At 49.9% G+C, this 23,976-nt stretch overlaps 1 protein-coding gene across 1 annotated transcript; it reads left to right on the top strand.

Annotated features, from left to right (window-relative positions):
- Positions 1-6,416: 6,416 nt before the first annotated feature.
- Positions 6,417-20,763, top strand: Hrob (homologous recombination factor with OB-fold). Its single transcript, XM_051178329.1, has 10 exons — positions 6,417-6,576; positions 7,749-7,799; positions 11,350-12,405; positions 14,503-14,586; positions 15,617-15,757; positions 16,229-16,337; positions 16,456-16,541; positions 16,885-17,016; positions 18,381-18,495; positions 20,652-20,763. Exons 1-10 carry the CDS (start codon positions 6,574-6,576, stop codon positions 20,711-20,713), a joined length of 1,839 nt encoding a protein of 612 aa, XP_051034286.1. The 5' UTR covers positions 6,417-6,573; the 3' UTR covers positions 20,714-20,763.
- The last annotated feature ends 3,213 nt before the right edge of the window (positions 20,764-23,976 follow it).

Raw genomic sequence — 23,976 nt, 5'->3', positions numbered from 1 at the left:
ATATGTTCTAGACTCTATGAACGGAGGACTTTGGTTTGGGGAGTCCTGGGCCCTTGTGAATTGCTGGAAGTAACAGGTATGGTGGCCTTGGTTCTTGAGGGGAGCCCCTTCAATCTTGGGGAAGACTTCATGTGGTCCCAAGTTCCACTTTGAACTGTCACGAACCACTAAACTTTTCTGAGCCTCCATATCTGTAAGACTGAGTACATATGATCTACCTTCTAGGGTTGCCACGAGAAGTCATACATGTTGCAGAGCCTTTCAGAGGAAGTTTTGTTTTCCACTCAGTTGCTGCCAGTTCCCAGCACTCGTGTTAGGTGGCTCATAACTGCCTGCAACTCCAGCTCCAAGGAAGCCTGTGCACAAACCCTCACACAGACACACATACACACACATAAAAAAAAAAACTCACTCAGATGTTTATGAAAAAATTAAATACAAAATTAAACTTTATGCATAATGTATACAACATGAAATTTACCATTTCAAGTATACAGTTTGGTAGTTCTTTAGTAAGTTCTCCGAATTGCACAACCACACCACAGTCCAGTTTTAGAACATTTTCATCAACACAGAAAATGTCCCTTTACAGTTCATTCTCATTACCGCCCCCTCGGACGGCTTTTCAAATGCTTAATAAGCTGATTTTTTTTTTCTATTAAAAGTCATGAATTCTTAGTGCAAAAAACTCCTGGGGAAGGGGAGCCAAGAAGGCACAAAGGAGCCCAGCAGTGGTGGCTCCAGCACTCTGGAGGCAGATCTCTTGTGAGTTCAAGGCCAACCTGGTCTAGTTCCAGGATAGCCAGGGCTGTTATACAGAGGAACCTTACCTTCAAAAATCCGGGGGCGGGGGGCGGGGGACGGGGCGGGGGAGAGAAGGTATAAAGGGAAATAGTCACTCCTATAAACCCATAATCCAAAAAAAAAATTGTTAATAGTTACTTTTCTAATCTTGCTCTCTACTCATTTTTTTAAAAAATAAAATTGTATTGCACTGTATATATTATTTGTTCTGGTTTTTAATTTATTTTTATCTGTGTGTTTTGTCTGCATGTATGGATGTATGTGTACCACATGAAAGCCTGGTGCCCATGAAGGTCAAAAGAGGATCTCATAGAACTGGAATTACTGATAGTTGTGAGCCACTATATGGGTGCTGAAAACAGAACCCCAGTCCTCTCCAAGAGAAGCAAGTGCTCTTAACCGCCAAGCTGTTTCTCTAGCCCCATCTCCCCACCTTTAAAAAAAAAAAAAAAACCAAACCACTGAGCTACATGCCCCTGCTCGGGTCTAGTGTGTTTTGGTTTGGTGACGGGGATGTATTCCTGCACCTCATACATGTCAGACAAGCATTATATCGCTGAACTGCTCTTTCAAGGCTGACTCAGTAAGAGTCATAGGACCCAGAAGTTCCAGAGACCTCGGATAGTAATGTCCAGTCCAAGAGGAAAGACTGAAAGATGCAGGGAAGGGAATGTGCAAAGGAGAGATGCCACTAGGTCCTGAAGATGATCAGGCAGACAATAAGGAGACGCTATATGGGGCTTCCGAAGGAAACAGAAGAGCATAGCTAGTTCTGTTCCTATGCCCTACACCCTACCAGCCACAGATGCTCCAGGAAGCATCCTTCAAGCACCTGCTTCCTTCCGGCAGTCTTTGCCTAGATGATCTTCCTAAACAAGCTAGATGCCAGTCCCTGGGACCAGCCAGCTGCAATCCACCCTGAGCCCCGTTGGCTTCAAGGCCAAAGGGAACCTTGCCACCCCAAGCATCCAGTTTCCCTTCCTGCCCCCGCCTTAGAGGACCCACTGAATTCAGATTGGGGAGGTGGGTGTTGGATGGGGCTCAGAGGATTGAGCTAGATACGTCTGTCCTCGAAAAGAGATCTTGTGATGACTCACATGCCACCCGGAGGGAGAGGGAAAGAGGGGCTAGGGGATGAATGGATTGCAAGTCAAAGGGAGGGGCGGAGGAGAGGCGCTCCAGTGCCTCGATTGGCCCGCGTCAATTTCTTCCCAACATCTGCAGTGCGTGGGGCTGAGTGATCCCATCCCAGAGTGGGGGTAGCGCTTCGAGGCTGGCTGACGTTCGCTTCCCGCCTGCTGGGCCGGCTGCAAGCGGTTCATGAATGACTCACCGCATTGTCAGGCTGATTCACTGCTTCGCTGGGGACTTGAAGAGGGGGGGGGCTGCAGCCCTCTCTGTACGTCTTACACACGCGCGCTCACGCGCTCACACGCATATGCACGCAGGTGGGGCTCTGGCAGGGCTCTTACATGCTAGGGTCAGGACTCCATCGTGATGATAGGAAGACATCTGCATCACCTGGTGCATTGGGGATCAAGTCTGACATTTCTGTCTACTAATATCCCTGTGGCTATTTCCATTACGTCTTTAGTTTCTTAGTGACACTAGCCACATGAGGGGCTATTGGCAACTCCAATGGACGATGGGTTTATACAGAGTACATTTCCATGGGCATCAGAAGATTTATTGCACAGCTGGTTTATATATATATATATATATATATATATATATATATATATATATATATATATGGAAAGCACACTAACTGAATCCACCATCTTCTCACACAGCCACACAAACAGAGCAGCCCTTCCCCTGGTTCCCACATGTGGCCCACAGCACACATTGAATTCCTTAACATGCAACTTACACACACTTAACATGCAACACCCACCAACACAACACAAAACTCTGTATGTACAAACTGCCTCTCCAGTCTGCCACTGTCCATACCAAGGCATATAAAGACATGCATCAAACTGGTTCACACACGACTGTTCATATGATAAAAACATGCTGAAATAGATACAAACCCAAACCATGTGGTTCCCATAACAATTCCCCACACAAGTTTGCAAATGCAAGTAGGGGGGAAGGGATTCCATATTTGCCGAGGCCTTGCAACCAGGCTAGGCATGAAGTTAGCTGCTTCAATGCAATTCATTTAATGTCACAGAAACCCTGCAAAGATGCAGAATTCTGTTTTTATGGGTGAAGCCACAAAGGTTCTAAGAGGTGAAGTAACGTACTCGAGATTACATGCCAATTAGCAGGAGGCTCAGATGTATTCTTCTAACTCCATAGCAAATGCTGCAAGCTGTCTTTAAACCCCACTCCCTACTGTGTGTGTGTGTGTGTGTGTGTGTGTGTTCCCTTTGTACTTAAATAAAACTCCTTCACAGCCAATGGCAGCTATTCATAGAAGTGGGCCTGGACTTACCCAACTTGTCCACTCTTTTTTCTGGCAAAGGCATTACATCATTCAACAAATGTGTGTACAGTGTCTTCCACATACTAAATACTCATTCATAAAAGGTGAACAAGCTGCAAAAGCCAGGCATGGTGGCACACACATAATCCCAGCCCTCAGAGAGGCTGAGGAAGGTGGATTGCTGCAAGGCCAGCCTAGGCCAGATCTTGGCACCCTGTTTCAACTCCCCCCATTGCCTGCCAAAAGAAAGCAACAAGACCTAACCAAAAGAAGCACATGGTCAGTCCACCAAAGAGTGGAGGAGACGCCACAGAGAATATAAGACACAGAGGAAGAGGTCTGAACTGAGGACAAGAAAACATGGGTCTCTCCAGGCAACTAAAAGTGACTTCCATGCCTTTAATCCTGGCACTCTAAAGGCAGAGGCAGGCAGATCTCTGTGAGTTCGAGACCAGCCTGGTCTATAAAATGAGTTCCAGGACAGCTAAGGCTGTTAACAGAGACAAACCTTGTCTTGAAGGAAAAAAGAACAAAAGGCTTTGAAGCTGGGAGATGGTGTCGCACACATTTAGTTCCAGCACCCAGGTTGCAGAGGTAGGCCAAGCCTGGTCTACAGAACAAGTTCCAAGACAGTCAGGGCTACACAGGGAAACCTTGTCTCATGAGGGGGTGAGGATGGGGGAGGGGGCTTCTTGGAGGAGGGCAGCAATGAGATCATTGACAAATGAGTGTGATCCAGCAGTGTGGGTGCTGATTGGTAGGGACGGAAAAGATAGGAAGCAGGTTCCAGAGCATGAGACCTTGAGAACTTTATGTGCCATCCTCTGGTGAATGGGGAGGGATTAATAATTTTGGGTCTTGTACCTGCTAAGCAAATGCTCAACACTGAGCTATATGCCCAGACCTAAAGAATTTCTACAGCAGAAAAATCTGGGTGTCCTCTGTGTGCTAAAGAGAAGCCTGAGCGCTGCAAGTGTAGCTCAATGGTAGAAGATTGTACTAGCATGAGCAAGGGCCTGGGTTTCATCCATTCATACACTGCAGATAAATGTAGACAAAAAAAAAAAAAAAAAAAAAAAAAAAAAACTTGGAAACTAGGGGGACTGCTCTGGAGTTACCGCAATAAGCCTCTCAGGAACTGTAAGGTAAGGCCTGGCTTAAGCATATGAGGCATCCAGAGAAGACCAAAGGAGGAGGTTGGGGAGAAAGGGTGTGTCCTGTTCCTCAGAGCATAATAGCCTCCTGACCCACAGAAATATGACTAAAGAGAGGATTCTTCCTTGGAACAAGGATTATGTGCGCAAGCACATGATGTTTTGCACATAATTATAGAGCATTTGTCTTCCCTGGAGTCTTGGATTGAAAAACTCAGTTCCCTGGAATTCTAAGAAGCAAAATGACATAGCAGTTAAGTTGTACATGCTGAAGTATGACTACCTGGGTCATAGTCTCTCAACTCCTCTTAGCTATGTGAGCTTGGCCACTTGTCCCTAAAACCAACTGGAACATACATAGTCCTCCAGGGATTTTGGCTGTTATCAATACAGGTTAAATCAGAGTGCTTGTCACTACTCAGGCATCTATACTGGCCAGCCCTTGGGGTTCTGACAGGATACACCCTCAGCTGCAGCCACTGTGCACATTCACCACATTCCCTTTTAAAAGGGCCCTGCCCACCTCCCATTCTCTCTCTCTCTCTCCCTCTCCCTTCCTCTCTCCCTCCCCTTCCCACTGTCTCCCTCCCTCTCCCTCCTTCCCTCCCCTTCCCACTCTCTCCCTCCCTCTCCCTCCTTCCCTCCCTCCCTCTCTCTCTCCTTCTCTGCCTGTCTCTCGGTCTCCTCCCCTCACTCTCTGTCTCTGCCTCCCTCTTTTCTTCTGTTCCCAAAGGTTGGCCTCCCATCTCTCCCTTCCCCATCCACTTTCCCCCAAGCTCTGTTGAATGGTTTCTTTCTCTCTCATACACTCCTTTTGGAAATTACAACAGTGCTCAGACCCTTCCCACTACACTCAACTCTTCATCCTACTCCATCTCTGGTTTGGGTCTTCCAGCCGAAGCCCCAGCATCCACTTTTTCCATTTATAAAGTTACTAATTCCTTTTTGGTCTGAGCTTCCACTGTTCTAAAACCCAGTTATTAAAGAATTTAACATGCATTGGGTGTGGTGGTGCACACACCTTTGATCCCAGCTCTCAGGAAGCAGAGGCAGGCGGATCTCTGTGAGTTCAAGGCCAGCCTGGTCTACAGAGCTAGTTCCAGGATATTGAACACTACACAGAGAAACCCTGTCCTGAGAAACAAAACAAAGACAACAAAAAAGAGTTTAGCATACTTCTTATTTCTCTCTCTTCCCTCCCTCCTTCACTTCCTTCTTTGATAAGGTCTGACAGCTAAGGCTAGCCTAGAACACTCACTTCTCACTCAACTTCCTGAGTGCTGGGATTACATGCATACACCTCCATGCCCAACTAATGTCCATTTTCTAAAAGAAGGAAGATGATGTAGCCTGTTTACTGTGAAGACCCTGATTTTTTCTGTTAGTTGAGATGGCAATGTTAAGAAAATGGACACACTGGACTCGGAAGTGCTTTGGAGGGGAGACAGGAAGGATCCTTGCCAACTCTAAAATCACACGCAGCTTCCTCACTGTAACTCGCTAGCCCTTCCTAAAATGTTCCATCGGTGCTGGGACTGTGACCTACCATGTGTGAGGCCCTGTGTTCCATTCCTAGTGCCATGGAAAACCAGCCGTGCCTATAATCACCAACTATTGAGAGGTAGAGGAAGGGCAACCAGGAATTAAGGTTATTTTTAGCTACAAAGTGAGTTTGACCTCCTGGACTACACGGTCGGCTGGGTTCTGGTGAGGATGAAGTCACTCTCAAATCACTGGTGTGTTCAGCATTAAAAAAAAGTAGGGAATAAGATTGGTTGTCCAGGGTTTTGCCAACCTCATACTCACTTTAACGCCGCAGCGGACTAGGCTCGAGAGACCGCTTGGGGGCGGCCGAGAGCCCATAATTTTCCCTTTAAGGCTAGGCGGAAGGCCAGAGGGAGAAGGCCTTCGTGTCGGCAGGATAAAATATGAGGCCTCCCCTTTAAGAGGGCGGAGCCACTGTTATGGCGGCGGCTTCGAATGCCGCCCTGGACGCTCACCCTTAGTCTCTTGGCTATCTTCTTTCAGCTTTCGCCGTGGTCTTAAAGACGCTTCTCTCAGACCCTGCTTCGGGTGTACGATCGGCCACAGTGCCCCACTTACATCTGGGTCGAGTTGGAGGTGAACCCCTTGAGTCTGGGACGGCCGGGCCAGTCCACCCGCCCGAGCCGGGCCGTCGTTATGGTAAAGCCGCGCCTGCGCCGCCTCGGGGTGGGGGTGCGGGTCCCAGCTGCAGGGAAGCTTGGTGCTCGTCGTCTGCCTGCTAGGATGGGGACTGGGTGTAGTCTGCAGAGCTGGCTTCTTCTAGTCAGGGAGAGCACGCTCGCGCAGGAGACCTGTGAAAGGACCCTCCCCCAGCAGACAGACCTACGGACTCGCGCACGCACCTCCTTCCTTCCCTTCGCTTTACTTCCCTTCCCTCTTTGGAAATAGCCATCAATCCCTGTGTCCCCAGACGTCACCGCCTTTTGGAATCACCCCACCCCCACGACCCTTGGACATCTCCCCCCACCTCCTCCCCAGGCTGCGGAATTGACACTCCTCTGAACCTATTGGCCAGAAAGAAGAAAATATAGACTGGGGCTTGGCATTCACCCTCTTGGGAACTTAGCTTTGGGGCTTTGGACTTCTGTAGAAAACACTGGCTTGATTCTCAGAAACAAGGGTTCCATGCCAGAATTTATGGTAGTTTCTAGTGTTGGACAAACCTTTGGGATGTTGTTCCTCAGGCCTGCCTTCCAGAGATGGTACTGGCATGTAATCCCATCCCTTAGGAAAAGAGGCTCAAGTTCAAGGTCAGGGCCTGGAGAGAAGGCTAAGCAGGTAAAGGTGATCGCCTCTGATGGCCTGAGTTCCATCCCTAGATCCACAGGGAGGGAGGAACCCACTCCCTCAAATTGCCTTCTGACCTCTATACCCACACAGTGATGCCTGCCCCCAATATGTATGTATGTATGTATGTATGTATGTAAGAGTTGAAAATTATCTTCAACACATAGTGGGTTTAAAGCCAGCTTGGGCTACTTGAGACCCTCAGTCTCAACCACAGAAAAGCCTCAATTGTTTGTGCACAGTGCTGACCCTGAAGATATGCCTTTGCTTCTCTTGGCATTTCTCTCTCTTTTCCCACCCCCCCCTTCTAGCAGTAATTCAGATAAATGTTTGTTTTTTTTCCACAGAAGTATTTCTGAGTCTTTACCTAAATTGAATTTCTTCTCTCTTTCCTCCTCCAGTACTAGCCAAACAAAAAACAGTACACTTTATAGTCTTGTTAGAGCTGGGGGAAAAGATAATGAATACAGAATGTTCCTGCAGCGTTTCTCCTCCAGCCTCAATTGCTTTGTTTTCCTTTTCAGACGTGTAGTTTTCAGAAGCTGTTTGCTGTGGAAGAGGAGTTTGAAGATGAGGTAGGGAAATTTTGGTGATCAGAGATTGCAAAGAGGCCCTACCTGGATAGAAACATTTGGAGCAATCCCATCAGTGGAAATGTCACTCATTAATTAATTAATTAATTAATTAATCAAATTAGAGAGGCTGGGGATGTAAATAAATATAAGCAACCACCAAATTGGCGCTATATGCTTGCAGTTTCAGTACTCAGGAGGCTGAAGCAGGAAGATAATGAACCCAAGGCCAACCTGGGTATTTAGCTTGTTGTTTTGTTTGAGACAGGGTTTCTCTGTGCAGCTCTGGCTGGCCTTGAACTCAAGATATCTGCCTGCCACTGCATTCCTGGTGCTGGGACACTACTGCCGTGCTAAATTTAACCGTTTTTAAAACAAAACAAGCCAGTTGTGGTGATGCACATCCTAATCTGAGCACTTGGGAGCCAGAGCCAAATGGATCTCTGAGTTTGGGCCAGCCTGGCCTACAGAGTGAGTTCAAGAACAGGAAGGGCCCTGTAGAGAGACTCTGTCTCAAACAAACAAACAAAACAAAACAAAAGGGCTGGGGATGTGGGCAAGTGGGCACAGGTATCTGCTAATCTTGAAACCCTGACTTCGGTCCCCAAGCTCTGAGTAAAACCGGTGCACTTGTAATTCCAGCATTTGAGAGGTGGAGGCAAAAGGATCAGAAGTTCAAGGTCACCTCTACTGCATAGAGAATTCAAAGCTATTCTGAACCACACGAGATCTATCTCAAAAAAAAAAAAAAAAGAAAAGAAAAAAGAAAACAAAAACCAAATTAGCTCCTTAACTGTAACCGGGAGCTGTCTCCAAGGTGATTTCATTCACTTTTATAATAGCCTCCCCGAGGTGGGAAGAGTTCATGGAGAGCTGGATGACTGGACACCTGAGGGCACCAACTGGCATGTGGACCATGGCAGATTATTTCCTAGCCTCCCACTGTCTCTTCTCTACTATGAAGGACATTGTTGTGTCTCCCATTTCCTTCTCAGAAGATAAATTAAATGAGATACAAAGTCAGCATATTGGACTCCTTCTGTGTAAGCTTTACTCCATGCCAATTAAATGAGAGTTCTGACCGGGAATTTCAATGAATCCCTTACTGACCGTGTGAGCCTGGGAAAATCCCTATGTTCTCTGGTCCTCCCAGGCCATTTCCAACAAGAGTCTTGCCTTTTCTTTCATGGTACTTGTTATCAAACCAGCCACATGCCTAGCCCTTCCCAGAGAGGTATTGCTGAGTTTGTTGTTTGTTTGGAGACAGGGTCTCTGTGTAGTGAAGGCTCACCTTGAATTTGAAACCATCCTACGTCTGGAATGCTGGGATTACAGGCATGTGCCACTATGCCTGACTACCAGACCAGTCTTTATAACTGTCTTCATGCTCAGAACCAGTGAATATAGTTTCATCTAGGACTAAGGCGTGGACATTTCTACCTTGAGTTACCTGCCTCTGCTTCCTGAGTGCATTCTGGGGTTAAAAGCTCAGTGTTGCATGCATCAGGAACCACCTTGTGCTTCTCAGTTCCTCTCCTAAAACCAGAGGGTTCTAGCCCTAACTCTTGACCAGTTCAAGTCTTGGATTCTTATTTTTCTTCTTCCTTTTTTTTTTTTAAACAATTTTATGTATATATGTATTTTGTGTGTGTGTGTGTGTGTGTGTGTGTGTGTGTGTGTGAGAGAGAGAGAGCCCGTGCACACTACACATGTTCATGTAGATGCTCATGGAAGCAGAAGAGGGTATTGGATCTCCTGGAGCTGGAGTAACAGATCGTTTTGTGAGTCACTGGACCTGAGTGCTGGGATCTGAACTCAGGGCCTCTGGAAGAACAGTGAGTGCTCTTAACCACTGAGCATCTCTCTACCCTCAACAAGTCTCAGTTTCTGCATCCATAAGATGAGGATTATTCATAGGATAATATCAATACCTATCCATAGGTCATTGTAAGGATTCACTGAGGATTCTAGTATGATATCTGTCTTGTACCTGTCACCCAACGAAGCTACAAGTGTTGTTTGTGTCATGGTAAATTGAGCTTTATGTTCGCAAGTTACTCAGTCTCTCTCTCTTTCTTTCTTTTTCTTCAGACAGGGTTTCACTGTGTTGCCCTGGCTGACTTAGAACTCACTCTGTAGCCTAAGCTGACCACGAACTCAGAGATCTGCTTGCGTCTGCCTCCTGAGTGCTGGGATTAAAGGCATGTGCCACCACTGCCCAGCTTCTGTTTTGTTTTTAATGAGACAGTCTCAGTTAGCTTGGGCTGACCCCAGATTGCTGTGTGTCTAAGAATGACATTGAACTCCTGGTCCTCCTGCCTCCTGTCTTCATTGCTGCGATTATGAGAGTATACCATCATACTCATCTTCTTTGTGGGCTTTTTCAGCACTACCAGCTTTATCAAGATGTGTCCCTTTAACTTTTGGTTTTGGAGATGTGTCATCAGAGGCTGAGAAGGAACTGTGAACGTGACCCTCTTGGGTCTTAGCAGGTGACAGTAGAGCTGCCAGGGTAATAATGGAATTAGGAGGAATGATTCAGACTGTTCACATTTTTGTTCCCAAGGCAAATGATGCCACGGCTAAGTGTCAGCTCCGTGGGAGGAAAGGGGACCATCAATCCTCAGGGTGATCAGGATCCTGCCATTCTGCCCATTGTGTGGCTGGAGTGTGGCACTCTGGATGCACGTCTGAAGCAGGAAAAACCTCTCTCTAGCCCAGACACTCCAGAGCAGCAGCAGGGGCTGGGGGTGGATAGCACCTTCCTGTCACTTAATCAGCAGTTCTGACTCAAAACACCCTCAGAACAGGTCTGTTGCTCTTGAAGGTGTCAATCTCACCTTGCTTCCCAAATGCAATCCATACTTAATTTAACTTGCCTGGGGAGCTATATTTAACTGCTGTCTTTGGCTGGATCCAGGGGCTTTCGGTCTTACTGAAGACTGTGTGTGTGAGTGTGCATGGTGGAGCTAAGGAGGTAGGGAATGCATGGCCGACAGGGTCGCTCCCCACTGTCCTGACTGAACACTAGCCCGTCTCTTTCAGATGAGTTTGTGACCTTGTGGGGTGCCTTAGGCTTCCTGGTACCCTGGAATGCGTTTCCTGCTGCTTTCCCAGTAAACCTCCTCTTGGACAGTACTCTCTGAAAAATCTAACCTTGGACTGCTTCTGCCATAAGCCTGGTGGCCCACTGGCTCATAGGGGCATCATAAGTAGTGAGAAGTGCCATCGTTGCCTTCATATCTTGGTTTCTTGCTTGTGTGTGTACCTGCACACATACATACTATATGCTTAAACGAAAAAAGTAGAATGTTTTGTTTTTATGAATTTATTTTTTTGGAAGCAGTTTTAAATTCCCAGATGGAAAGACCCTGACAAATGTGGTAGCACTGGCCTGTAAAACCTTAACTCAGGAGGTGGAGGTAGAGAGTGGGGAGTTCAAGGTCATCCTGAGCTACATAGCAAGCTCAACAAGGCCAGTCTGAGCTATGTGAGATACTGTCTCAAAAGCAAAACACTGATGCAAGGCCCACTTTCTCCTGTTTGTTTGTAGGACTTCTTATCTGCTGTGGAGAATGCAGAGAACCATTTCTCTGGTGTACTACCTGGGAATGCTGGCCACCTGATGCCTGTTTCTTCCAGGCCACAGGAGACTCTGCAGCCAGGATCCTCAAAACCGTTGCGATCATACCCCACTTCTTCCAGCCGGCCTGTCCCAGGACTCTGTCTCCCTACTCCCAGCAAACCCCAGACCATCAGGGATCCATTCTGTTCAGGAGCAGTGTCCCTAAGACCTGTCTCGATCTCTAGCAGCAGCACAGGCAGTCAGCAAAGAACGGCACTAACAGGAGCGCTCCAGGAGTCATCTGGACCCCAGTCCTCGGCCGCACACTCTGGCTTTATCTTTGGGAGCCATCAGCAGGGCATTGGTGGCTTTGAGGCACCCGATCAAGATGAGTTTGACAAGGCCCTGGCAAGCATGGAGCTGGAGGGAGCTGGCTTGGAGCTGGAACTTGGAATTGACAGTGGGACCGCCCAAATCCTGCCTGTGCAGCGCCGTGAGGATCCAGTATTGGCAAAAAGGGCCAGAGTGGCTGACTGGAATGGATCTTTCCAGAAGGGGCCCGTTGTCCGCTGTAGGAATCCAGGGCCTTCCTCAAGACCTGGAGCTAAAGGCAGCCTTCTTCTCCCATCTGCCTCAGCAGTTTCCCGTCAAAGAGACCCCCCTGTTCCTGCACCTCAGCCTTTCCAAGTAGCTGGGAGCATCCCGCAGAATCATTTGCCTGGTCAGCCATGTCAGTCTCCCAGAGCTTGGTCAAGTGGCATGCCCAGTTTTCCTGGACCTCGATTCCCCCGCTGCAGCTCTGCAGCATTTCCTCGGGGACCCTTGCCATCCCGTCCCCCAGTGTCTTCTGTTGAATCTCTGGTCAGCACCCCCAGAGGCGCTTCCACCCCAGTTCCTCAGCCAGCTCTGCAGACACCTATAGTCACCAACCACCTGGTTCAGCTTGTCACTGCTACCAACCGGACACCCCAGCAGCCCTCCCGCCCCTCCATTCGAGCTAAAACCCGCCGCTTCCCTGGCCCAGCAGGACTTTTGCCCCACCAGGTGAGTGACCAGTTTTCCAGGACACTAGGATCCAGGGGAAGAAACGGTGGTCCATTCTTAGATTATCTTCATGACAGGCAAAAGAAGTGGGAAGAAGGCATTTGTAAGGGCTGGAGAGATGACTCATTAGGCACAGTGCACCGTGCAAGCATGAGCTGTGGAACCCATGTGAAACACAAAACTGGGGGTGGAGGCACATGCTTGTTATCCTAACTCTGGTGGGGGGGATGAAATGATTCCTGGGGTTCACTGACCAAGCAGCCTAGCTTTCTGGGGGAAGCTCTAAGACAGTGAAAGACCATGCCTCACAAAACAGTAAGGCTGGGCGGTGGTGGTGCCCGCCTTTAGTCTCAGCACTCAGGCGAGGCAGTGACAGGCCGATCCCTGTGAGTTTAAGGCCAACCTGGTCTACTGAGTGAGTTCTAGGCCAGCCTCCGAAGCTACAGAGAAACCCTGTCTCGAAAAGACAAATACAAAACAAAGTAGGGGGTGGAGAGATGGCTCAGAGGTTAAGAGTACTTGTTGCTCTTACAGGGGACCTGAGTTCAGTTTCCAACCTGCACATGGTGGTTCACAGCTGTCTGTAACTCCAGTCCCTGGAAGGTGACACCCTTTGACCTCTGTGAACACCAGACACATATGTTTATGCCCCAAAAATAGCCATACAGTAAAATAACAAATACTTCTGAAAAGTAAAAAACAGGGTAAAAAGTGCTTGGGGCCTTCCAAGGAGTACTTCTGAGGTTGTCCTCTAGCATCCACATATGTGTACATGTGTACTTATGCACACATACATATGTAAAAAATAAGGTTTGCAAAGCTGTACAAGTCAGAAGTGGGAGGGAAGAAGGGAGTGGCTGGGGGTAGAGCACACACCTAGCAGGCACAAGCCCTGAGCTCCAACCCCAGCACTGAAGGGGTGGGGAGTGGCTTGCCTATAAGGGACTTCCTCACTTAGATTAGTGCAGGTGGGAAGGGCCACCTTAATTGTGGGATGCTCCATTCCATGGGCTGGGGTCCTGGACTGAATACAAACGGAAGTGGTGTGAGACAGGCTGCCTCAGGCTCTTGCCACTTGAGTTCCCTGACATGATCAGTGTCCCCTGTAAGCCAAAGTAAACCTTTCCTTAAAGGGGAAAAAAAAAAAAAAAAAGTGGACAGGAAGAGCACTTGAGAGGCACATTTCCTAGTTTTTGTGTCTGTTTGCTAGCCCTAGACAGGGGTATTTTCTCACCGATATCAGCTAAGAGGTAGATATTGGGCAATTTATTTGGCACAGAGAATAAACTTGCAGTGCGGTGGAAAAAGTAGGTGGGGGTGAGTGGTCATGCACAAAGGGTACTGTGAGAGTAGGGCCCTTCCTTGGCCCCTGGGGACACACTGGCTCTGCCTTGGCCCTGCTCAGTGGCTTTGGGTAGATGGCTAGGATAGCGGGGAGGATGGGGACTGCGCTTTGGGTTGGTCCAGCAGTGAGAAGACAGGCTGAAGAGCAGGTGCTCTTAGGGATGGATCACAGAGCACTTTGATGGGGCGGGGCGGGACGGGGCAGGGCATGGGGGGGCTGGGGAAGCTTGGGGTTGGAAGTGAGGCAGCCCCACGGGGGTTATATGTAAGAGGCAGTGAAGGGATAAGGTCCCTCCAACTAGTTTTGAGTTAGATGCCAGGTAACTGGGCACTGAAGCTTTGCTCTGGTTACAATAGGTATCTTCCTGGTGCCAGGATTGACACCTGTTGTCACTTGCTCTTGCTGGCGCTTCAGGAGAAACCCGAGGGGGATGGTCTGCGCTTTCTCCTAGAAGGGCCTCTGGGAGAGCTGCTCAGTAACTCCTCACAGACCCCTCTATTTGGGTCACTGCCCCCTTCAGGCAGCTCTGGGCCTTGCTTCTGAGCCAGCTCCAGTTTCCTTATATTCCCAAACTGATCCCCAAAGTATCTTTTTTAGCTACCAATGAGGCTCTTGAGACTGCATTAGGAGCAATGTACTATGTGCTAATTGTCCCTGATAGTTTCCTGAACTCATTATGTAACCCCAGACAAGGCGCTGTACTTGTAAATAACAGCTGCTGAGCTTGCTCTCACCTTCTCTTCCCCTCTTAGCACAGCGGGAAGAATTTGGAGGAGATCATGGTTTCCACACCCCAGACTCCGACTCATGGTGCTCTAGCTAAATTCCAGACTGAGGTAACTTCTTCTATGTAAATCTCTTCTTGGGCATTGCTTAAAAGTGAGAGGTGGGGTTGGAGAGGTTAAGAGCACTGACTGCTTTTCCAGAGGATTCCCACATGGCAGCTCACAACTGTCTGTACCTCCAAGACCTGACACACTCACACAGGCACGCATGCAGGCTAAACATAAGTAAGAATAAGCATGCCTCAGTTGATGCTGCTAGACACCAGAGGGCAGCTGGGAACAGGTGGGGGAGGCGGCAGTTTTACAGCCATGGCTCAACCTTCTCTTCCATCTGACAGCTACAGATCCAGCCGGCTGCATCTTTCCCTAGGGAGGAAATCGTAATAAGGCTTATGAGATGGTATCTTGGGAACCCTCTCGGGTTTCTGGGAGCTGAGCTGGGAAGGATCGGCCTTCATCTTGTCTCCATGAGCTTCCCTTTCAGTGGGTAGGACCAGCCTCCCTCCCTCCTGGAGCTCTAAGTGACTTCCTCTATCTTCAGGCCCACCTTTGCTTTTAATCCTCCCAGTGTTGCTTTTTGCTGCAGCTCCCCAGGGTTGCCTGTTCACTTAGGATGCAAACCTGGTAGTAAGCATCTGGACTTAAAGCAGCTGCTGATACAAGGCAACTAATGGTTAAAACCAGGACATTGCCTGGAGTGGTGGTGCCTACCTTTAATCCCAGCACTTGGGAGGCAGAGACAGGTGGGGCTCCAAGTTTAAGGCCAGCCTGGTCTACAGAGTGAGTTCCAGGACAACTACATAGAGAAAAACCTGTCTTGAAGAACAAAAAGGGGAAAAAAAAAAAAAAACAAAAACAAAAAAACCACAAAAGCAAAAAGAAGCAGGGTGCAGCCAGGTCACATGCCACTTTCTGGTCATTACAGTATTGAGAGGCGTCCCTCCCCACCTCAGCCCCCACCCCCACCCTCACCCCAGGAGCTCACTATCTCTCTCTCTCCATCTGCCCTGCCTCAGTCAAGTGTCTTTCCCAAGGTAGACCCACTCACTCATGCAGGGTCCCCTCTGCTCTGTGGTTCCAGATTGTTACTAGTTCCCAGGGATCAGTGGAAGAAGATTTTGGGCGCGGGCCCTGGCTCACCATGAAATCTGCTCTGGGCCTGGATGATCGAGACCCCACCTGCTTCCTGTATACCTACAGTATTGTCATGGTGCTGCGCAAGGTAAGGGTCTAGAGGACGGAGACTGCTGTCTGCTCTGCCTTCGGAAGAGGCTGCTTGCCATCTCAGCCCAGCCCTGTCCCTGGAGGGCAGCCTCAAGTCCCTTTGGTTGCGTGTTTGCACCGTCATCTGAGCTCATGTTGGGTATACCTCTTCACTTCCACTTCCGGTGCCAGATTGAGAGAGAGATGAAGCGCATTGCCACCCTGAGAGCGCCTACGGGTCTCTCATGTACAGATGCGTGTTGGTATGTGTGGCCTGCCATGATGGAGTGAGCCACAAAAACCCATACAAAGGGAAAGACACCTAAGAGAAAGAGAAAGACCTGCCAGCTTCAGCCTCTACGGGAGGCAGAAATGTGCCCTTCCACCTGCCTTGGCCTGCCACAAAGGAAAGCTGTTACCGCCCCCTGGTTGCCATGGGGAGTTACATGTGGGCATGCTTAGCTCAGTAAATGTGTCTCCTTGTAAGCAGGCAGCCCTCAAGCAGCTCCCCAGGAACAAGGTCCCCAACATGGCAGTGATGATCAAGTCCCTGACTCGGAGCACAATGGACGCCAGTGTGGTTTTTAAGGACCCCACAGGTAAGGAGTGACCTCCACTGACATCAAGAGACAGAGATGAACAGCCCACTCCCCAGCCAGAACTCAGATCCTTTTCTGTAGCCTTGACCCTGAGACAGAGGCCATGTGGTTTTTGCAGGAGAGATGCTTGGGACAGTGCATAGGGTACTTCTGGAGACACACCAGAATGAGCTGAAGCCTGGCTCAGTGCTGTTGCTGAAGCAGGTAGGGGGGCTTCAGAACAGACCTGCTGTGGGGAGGAGCCCCAGGGTGTCCTGCTTGGCTGGCTGCCTTCCACTACCAACCATGGAGAATCAAGGCCCTGGTTTGCTGGGGCTGAGAGCAAGCCTTTGGCCAGTAGACTGCTCCACTCATCAAGGGTAAATGGGGATAAAGAGTTGTATTTGGGGGTTTGGGGGTGGTAAGTGGCTCTGTTATGGCACCAAGGCTAAGGCAGGAGTGTGTGTGTGAGTTTGGTGCAGAGGACAAGGAGCCAAGGGAAAGCTGGCTCCTGAAGGTCACCCAGCAGCGCCATGCTCCCTCTACTGACTCCCCTTCCTAACTCCAGATTGGAGTGTTCTCTCCTTCACTCAGAAACCACTACCTCAACGTGACACCCAACAACCTGGTCCATATTTACAGTCTAGATTCTGGGGACGGGGACGGGGACTTCCTCAAGCCACCTCAGCCCTTGCCCAAGGTAAGTGGGTTAGGCTAGCCGGTGACTGGCAGGGCTTTCCCGCCTGGTTTCTCTCAGTTCTTCCTCTCCTCATCCCTGGAGGCAAAGGTGTGAAGGGGCAGGTCCACTGAGGTGAAGAGATGCCTTTGGAAACAGGAGTCTCCGCTGCCCCTGCTCCAGCCGCCTGCCATCCGGCTGAGTAACAGTACCTACCAGAGCAGCTGGCTTCCTGGTGAACCCTGAATGTCTGATGGCAGACTTGATCATCTGAGAAGTTAGGAGTCACTTGAGAACCAGGCAAGGGCCTCCTGGGGGTGGTGGCAGAAAAGAATAGAGTGTCAAATCTGTGCCAGGTGCAACACATGGCCGGTCAGGTGAGCTGGTCCCTGCTCTGAGACCTCCCTCCTGGTCTCTGCCTTCTCTAGGCATACACTGGAGCGCACCCTTCAGGAACAGAGGCAAACATTTGTGTGTGGGAGCTGAAGATAGCTCAGGCAGGTCTACCCAGGCTGGATCTTGCTGTCTCCACCCTTAGGATCCTGGCCTGGAGGAGGGCAGGAGACCTGGGTCTTGTCCAAGTTCTGCTAATAATTTCTACTGTGACCTTGGGCAACAAGCCCTGTCCCTTCCCCTGCTTTTACACTATCTATAGAACAAGTGTTTGACTTGATGACCTCCAGTCACTGTAGACCTTTATCTTATTTTCTACTAATATTTACTCTTTTTCCATGGACCCCTTCATATGCCCTTACAGTTACCCCACCTCTATAACCTTCATTTTTCTTGAAAATTTGTCCTTTTGTGTGAGTATAGGGTTTCTTTTTTTGTTTTTTTTTTTTTTTAAGATTTATTTATTTTATGTGTGAGTGTTGTGTTTGCCTGCACGTATTTATGTGTACTGTGTACTATGTGTGTGCTTGGTGCTTGTGGAAGCCAGAAGAGTGCATTGGATCTCCTGAAACTAGAGTTAAAGATGGTTGTGAACCATCATTCAGGTGCTGGGAATCGAACCTGGATCCTCTAGAAGAACAATGTGTGCTCTTAAATGCATCTTCTCTAGCCCTGATAACAGCTTATTTTTAATCCCAGGCTAGCTCCTCTTTACCTTCTGTGGCCTAAAACATTAGACACTGACAGAAATTGAAAAGATCAGCCCAAAAATCTGTCTTTGCTTAGTTGTCTGCTGTTTTGGGTGTTTTCTGTTTCATCTCTCTCCCTCAGCTTGGGCCTGAGTGATCCTGCCCCCCCCCCCACACACACACCCAATTCCCCTATCCTGTCTTTGTCCTGAGAGGCCCTCCCTTTGAGGTCATTTGGGCAGAGGCACCCCCACCCCAGGGACTTCAGGGGCATTGAACACTGGTAACCAGATCGGCTGTCCTCAGGATCTAGGAAGCTTCCATGGAAACCTCCAGCCTGATGTAACTGCAGAGCCTGCACAGGGCCTCAGAACGGCACAGAGCCCAGTGGTGTCTTCTGAGGAAGAGCTCCCAGAGGCAGGTAAGGCACATAGCCCCTCAGCACCCCCTGGCCTCACTCCCAGAGAGAGTGCTTCTCTGCAGCTGCACCGTATACCTCCTGCTGTACGTCTGTGAACTGGAGCAGAATTTTTCAGAAATTGCAGGATGTCTTGTTCAGCAAGGCTGCGGGCCTTGTTAAGAGCTGTTACACTCTTGCAACAGTGTAGCAGAAGCCATGTAAAGCACACAAAATGTAGTCCATAGCTCCCCCATGTGCTGGCAATACCTTTAGCTGCAGAAGGGAGCATCGCCAGCCCCTGGGTGCATGGCTCTTTGTCCTATGTCAAGTCCTCATGAACAGATCGTGGAAGCAGATTTCCTACCCTGCACTCAGGATCCCCAAGGAGTGCCAAGGAGTCACATACCCATGTGGCCAGGGGGAAGGGGACACAAGCCTGAGAGGCTCAGTTGGAGCTACCCTCAGGTGGAGACATCATGTCCCAATCACTCCTTAGCTTTCAGTTTCAGAAATTCAATCCTGCCTGTCCTGGAGGCAGGAGGATTGTGGGTAGTGGTCTCACACTAACTACATTCACAATATACCAATATGTAAACCATAAAGCCCGTTTGTTTAGATCCAACGCAGGGGACTTTGCCCCTTATGCTGTGGTTTTGTGTTGTCTGGGATCCTGTACTCTCTCCTTGTGACTGGGCCTGCTGCTGACCCCATTGCTGTCTGAAGAAGCTGCTGGTGGTCACAGAGCCAGTGAGGAGAGTTGGCTATGGAACAGGGTGTTCATGTCATGTTGTGCCACTCTACAGGGCTGAATTCAGACATGCAATTCCTGCCGTTTCCGAGATCCTATCCTTCACCCTGCTCCTTCCCTTCACCCGGATGGTTTTCTCCAGCTACGTAGTCCTAGCTGGCCAGGTGCTCACCATACAGCACAAGCTGGCGTCAGACTCACAGCAGAGTTTTAGCCTTAGCCTCCAAGTGCTGGCGTTAAAGGCAAGCACTGCCATGCCCAGCCCATTGGGCAACTTTTTCCTTGCTGTAAGCAAATAATAGCCCCACCTGCCCTGAATACAGTGCTAGTCACCCTAATTAAACTTTGAGTGCTCCCTGATCTCCCTTCTCCTTTTCCTTGCAGTGGCCGCTACTGAGTGCTCTTGCCAGACCTGGAGCTGTGCTCTTGGGTGTGGTTTACATTCTGCCTTCCGGGACCCCCATCCTGTCCCGGAAGTGGCAACAGGTAGAGCTTGAGTAGGCTCACTCTGGGCAAGTCACTGCACCTCTTTAGAGTTCGCTCTCTCAGGAAAGTGGGTTTTATCCCAGCAACCACCCTGAGCCGCCCGAGAAGGGTTGTTGAGGTGGAATGAGCCTGCAGTGAGTGTGACTTCGGGATTACCAATGTTAGTGGCATCTCCAGCTTCCAGTAAGCACCACATCTGACAGCATTGGTCAGGGCTGCTTCCTCTCTTTCCCTTTTCATTCTCTCTATTGGAAAGGCAGGCATGTGTGAAGGTCAGAGGACAGCTCATGGGAATCAGTCCTCTACTATATCGGTTCTGGAAGTACCTGCTGGCCATTTTGCCAGCCCAGGATGATCACACATATCCCCCCAAGACAAAGTTTCTCTCTATAACTCTCTTAACTCTGGCTGTCCAGGAACTTTCTATGTAGACCAGGCTGGTCTTAAACTCACAGAGATCCACCTGCCTCTGCCTCCCGAGTGCTGGGATTAAAGGCTGCGCCGCTGTGCCTTTGATTCTTCGTGTCCACCCAGGCACTCGGATTGGGATGCTCATCCCACTGTCAGCTGAGAGCCGAGGCTGATAAACTTGTCATTCCCAACATATGCCCCTCATCTGACAAAGAAAGCTGCAATAAGAAACCTCCAAATCCTTCCTGCTCAACACTGCCTCTGGATAGAAGGGAAAGAAGCCACTGAAGCTTGGGGATACCCATTCCTACTAAAATGGCCCAGGGATTGCATCTTGCCATCTGTTGCGCATATGTTTATAGGGAGACATGTCAGTCTCACACCCATTGGCATGGGCATACTGCCCCAGAGCCGCCACCTTTCTGGATGTGTGGCCGGCTCAAGGTCCTCCTAAAGGGCAGGGACTCAGATCTGACTTCTGTGGAATTCTGTGGTTGTCACTGAGTCTACTCCTGTCCACTTTCCTCTGCAGATGATCTGGATGGACTTCTGAGTGAGCTCCCTGAGGACTTCTTCTGTGATCCCAGCAGTTGAGACTGTCTCAAGACAGGACATCCACCATGAGCTGGCAGTCTCTGCCCCCATACAAGCACCAGGTGCCTCTGGTCACATCCGAGGGAGAGAAAGCCAGTGCAGCTGGAGACCAGATAGGCTCATGGTCTGATGCCTCCTCACGGTTCCCTTCCCCAAGCCCCCAAGTGATGGACCAGACTGTGCTGGTGTTGCCTGACAGTCTCCTCTGGCGTGGGCATCCTGGAAATCTGAGCAAGCCTAGCTCTCCAGCCTCCCTGGTCTTGGAGCCCTGTGGCGCATTGTCCTCCAGCCAACAGGAAAAGTGTGACCTCAACTTTAGAGATGTTGGGCCTGGTTTCCTTGTCCCTTTATTCCTCAGTCCCCTGACAGCTAAGGAGCCTAGAGGAGCCACAACCACAGCAAAAGTGACCAAGGATGATGGTGGAGTACAGACAAGCTATTGTACCTGGTTCCGAAAAAAAGCAGCCACCCCTCCGTCCCACACCTACTCCATTCTCTGCTGGCCAAGGCAGTCAGGCTCTGGCAGGTGGACAGCAAGGCAGAGCAAGGAGCATTCACTCCGTGTGTGTGTGTGTGTGTGTGTGTGTGTGTGTGTGTGTGTGTGTGTGTGTATACGTGTGCACACACACGTGCGCGTATATATACACTTTCTCCCTCTTTGCCTTTTTTTTTTTTTTTTTTAATGTATGTGAGTGTTTTTGCCTGCATATGTCTGTACCATCTGTATGCCTACTGCTCTTGGAGGCCAGAAAACGACTTTAGACCCCTTGGGGCTAGAGTTACAAGTGGCTGTGGTCAGGCTGGCCTTGAACGCATACAGATCCACCTGCCTCTGCCTCTTGAGTGCCAGGATTAAAGGGTTGCACCACTACTGCCCAGCTCCTTTTGTTTGTTTACTTGTTTATCTTTATTTTGAGGCAGGATCTCACTAAATTTCTGGCCTTGAACTTGGCAATCCTCCTGCCCCCACCTCCAGTTACCTAGAACTCCAGTCTTGTACCATCAGGCCCAGCGTCTCCCATCTTAACTGGGTATCTATCTGTGGGCCTAGGTCACCTAACTGAAGACATGTCTGTAAAATGTCTCCTCTCTACTCTGTACTGTTTGACAGGTGTACAGCCACTCGAGCATTAGGGAGTGTGTTCTCCTAAGGGCGGAAGGTCTCGTGTCATTGAGGATGAGTTTTGGGTGGTTGTCATGGCCTTCACCTATGCATCCATTTATATTACCATGGCCCCAGGCTTTTATGTTATCCTTTGAGCTGTAATCTGATGCAGCTTCATCTGTTTTGTGGCACAGCAACTTCAGTACTCTCCTCAGCGCCATCTTTTAGACCACAATTGACAAGCGCCTGGCTGGGACAGAAAAGGTCCCAGCATTCAAGCTGCCAACCCATTACCCTTCCCAGAACGAGGGGCAGAGAGGAAGCAGGTTGAAGAGGTTTGTTTGACTGGCAGCCCCCTCCCCACCTCAGCTGTCACTGAGCGCCTAAGAGTGAAGCCTCCACGCACTGCTCTGAGAGACTGACCCATGAATGTAGTCATGGACGGGACTGTGAGCAGCTGCTGGCTTTAGGGAAGCTTCCTTCAAAAGGCTATTGTGCTGTAGGCCAGGGCAGCCCAGGCTTGTCTCCCAGCGCCTTGTACTTTCACATTTCCCCTTTTCTGCCTGCTACTAATGCCTAACCCTGCTTCTAGATTAGACCTGGGCCAGGCCCATCTAGGTGGCGGCGTCAACCAAACTACCTTGTGTTTGCACTAGGACACCTCTGAGCCCTGATCACCCCACCACCACCAGTCCAATCTCAACTAAGCCCAAACTGTTTCAGATCCTAGTTTCTTAGGTGATTCATTGTTCCCCAGACTAAATTCCCAGGGAGCAGACTGATCATCAAATCCCCTGGCACTGTTCCTTCCAGTTCAACTTCTGGCCTCCTGTGGACCCACAGGCAGGCCTCCTTTCTCTGCCTCAGAAGCTACACTGGTATCTCTGGGGGACAGAGCTACAGTCAGCACTTTCAGGCCTGTGAGGCAAGAAGGCAGGCAGAGGTCAGGCTATGACTGCTGTATGCCTTAGGGAGTAAAGGGACACCCACCACTTTGGCCCTTCTTGGCCCCACCTTGCTTTGCCAGACTCCCAACCCTGGGAACTCAGCTGTGGGTGCTCAGCCAGGCCATCAGCAGGGCAATTAAAATACTGTATGGCTTCCAGTAGGGTTAATCACAGCTGCATCCATAGAGGTGCCTTTCTCTGAGGAGGACCTTCAAACCCTCCCTGGGCATGATCTCATTCCTCTCCTGGGATCCCCCACCCTGGAACGTTGCCAGCAAGCTGGGGGCCAAGCATAGAATGATTGAGCAGAGAGAGGGTGAGGGCGATGCCGGAAGCAGCCCACGTTGCTGCCACCCACCTGGGCAGACAGAGGAGCGTTTGCTCTGGCAGAGAATGGGGACCTTCATTCGATGTTCAGGAGGGGCCAGCCTGCCATGAGCCAGGTGCTCCTAAACCCTGTGTAAGACTGACCATGCCACGGCCTGCCTGGAGCCCAAATCCAGCATGGGAGAGTGATGTCTGCAGCACTATGGCATGTGGACTCTGCTAAGCCCACCCAGTGTTCTTGAAAGTTGAGTAGCTGTCACTGCAGGACTGTCTCTACACAGCAGGTTGCCTTGGATGAGTGAGTAGGAGATTCCAAGCCACTGGGACAGTGGGGAAGGGCAAGAGCATGGTGAGAATGCCCGGTGGTGTGAGGCCAGAGCAGGGAATTGGGACTTCCATGGAAGACCTGAGCCAGACTGCAAAGTTTTCAAGGAAAGTGACCTTTCTGGACAGGTGACTCTGGCAGGCAGCAGAGGGCCATGTGATTCGAGAAAGAGACACTCACAGGCTGGCTTGATGCAGGTTGAAGGCTTTGGGGACCTGAACTGAAGCTGGTGACAGAATGTGGAAGAGACTGTGGCCAGAAGGAAGTGAGAGACTCGGAGGAGGGGGAGGATGCTGGAAAGTCAGGGTGGGAGCAGGCACAAGGAGCTTTGCTGAGACAGGAGGCAGATGCCGGCTGACATCCCATCCCGTGCTCGCCCCCACCCCACCTTGCTCTACCAGTCAGGCCCGCTGGTGTGCCTTCACAGCCTCATTCCCCCCCTAGAGGCTCCTGGAAGCACAGCCACTTCCTCAATAGGGTGAATGGGTGCACAATCTGAAAGTGCCCAGTTCCAAGGTCAACCCCCTGGCACACCACAGGAGGCATGTGAGTCCTCTTA

Source organism: Phodopus roborovskii, unplaced genomic scaffold (assembly GCF_943737965.1).
Source record: "Phodopus roborovskii unplaced genomic scaffold, PHOROB, whole genome shotgun sequence".
NCBI lineage: Eukaryota > Metazoa > Chordata > Mammalia > Rodentia > Cricetidae > Phodopus > Phodopus roborovskii.
This window is presented reverse-complemented; position numbering and strand designations above follow the sequence as displayed.

What these genes read in the sequence shown, in the direction of transcription:
- Hrob (XM_051178329.1), top strand. An exon ending in AAGAGGAGTTTGAAGATGAG is followed by an intron (nt 7,800 to 11,349) that starts GTAGGGAAATTT and finishes GTTTGTTTGTAG; the next exon opens with GACTTCTTATCTGCTGTGGA. An exon ending in GGAAGAGCTCCCAGAGGCAG is followed by an intron (nt 18,496 to 20,651) that starts GTAAGGCACATA and finishes TTTCCTCTGCAG; the next exon opens with ATGATCTGGATGGACTTCTG.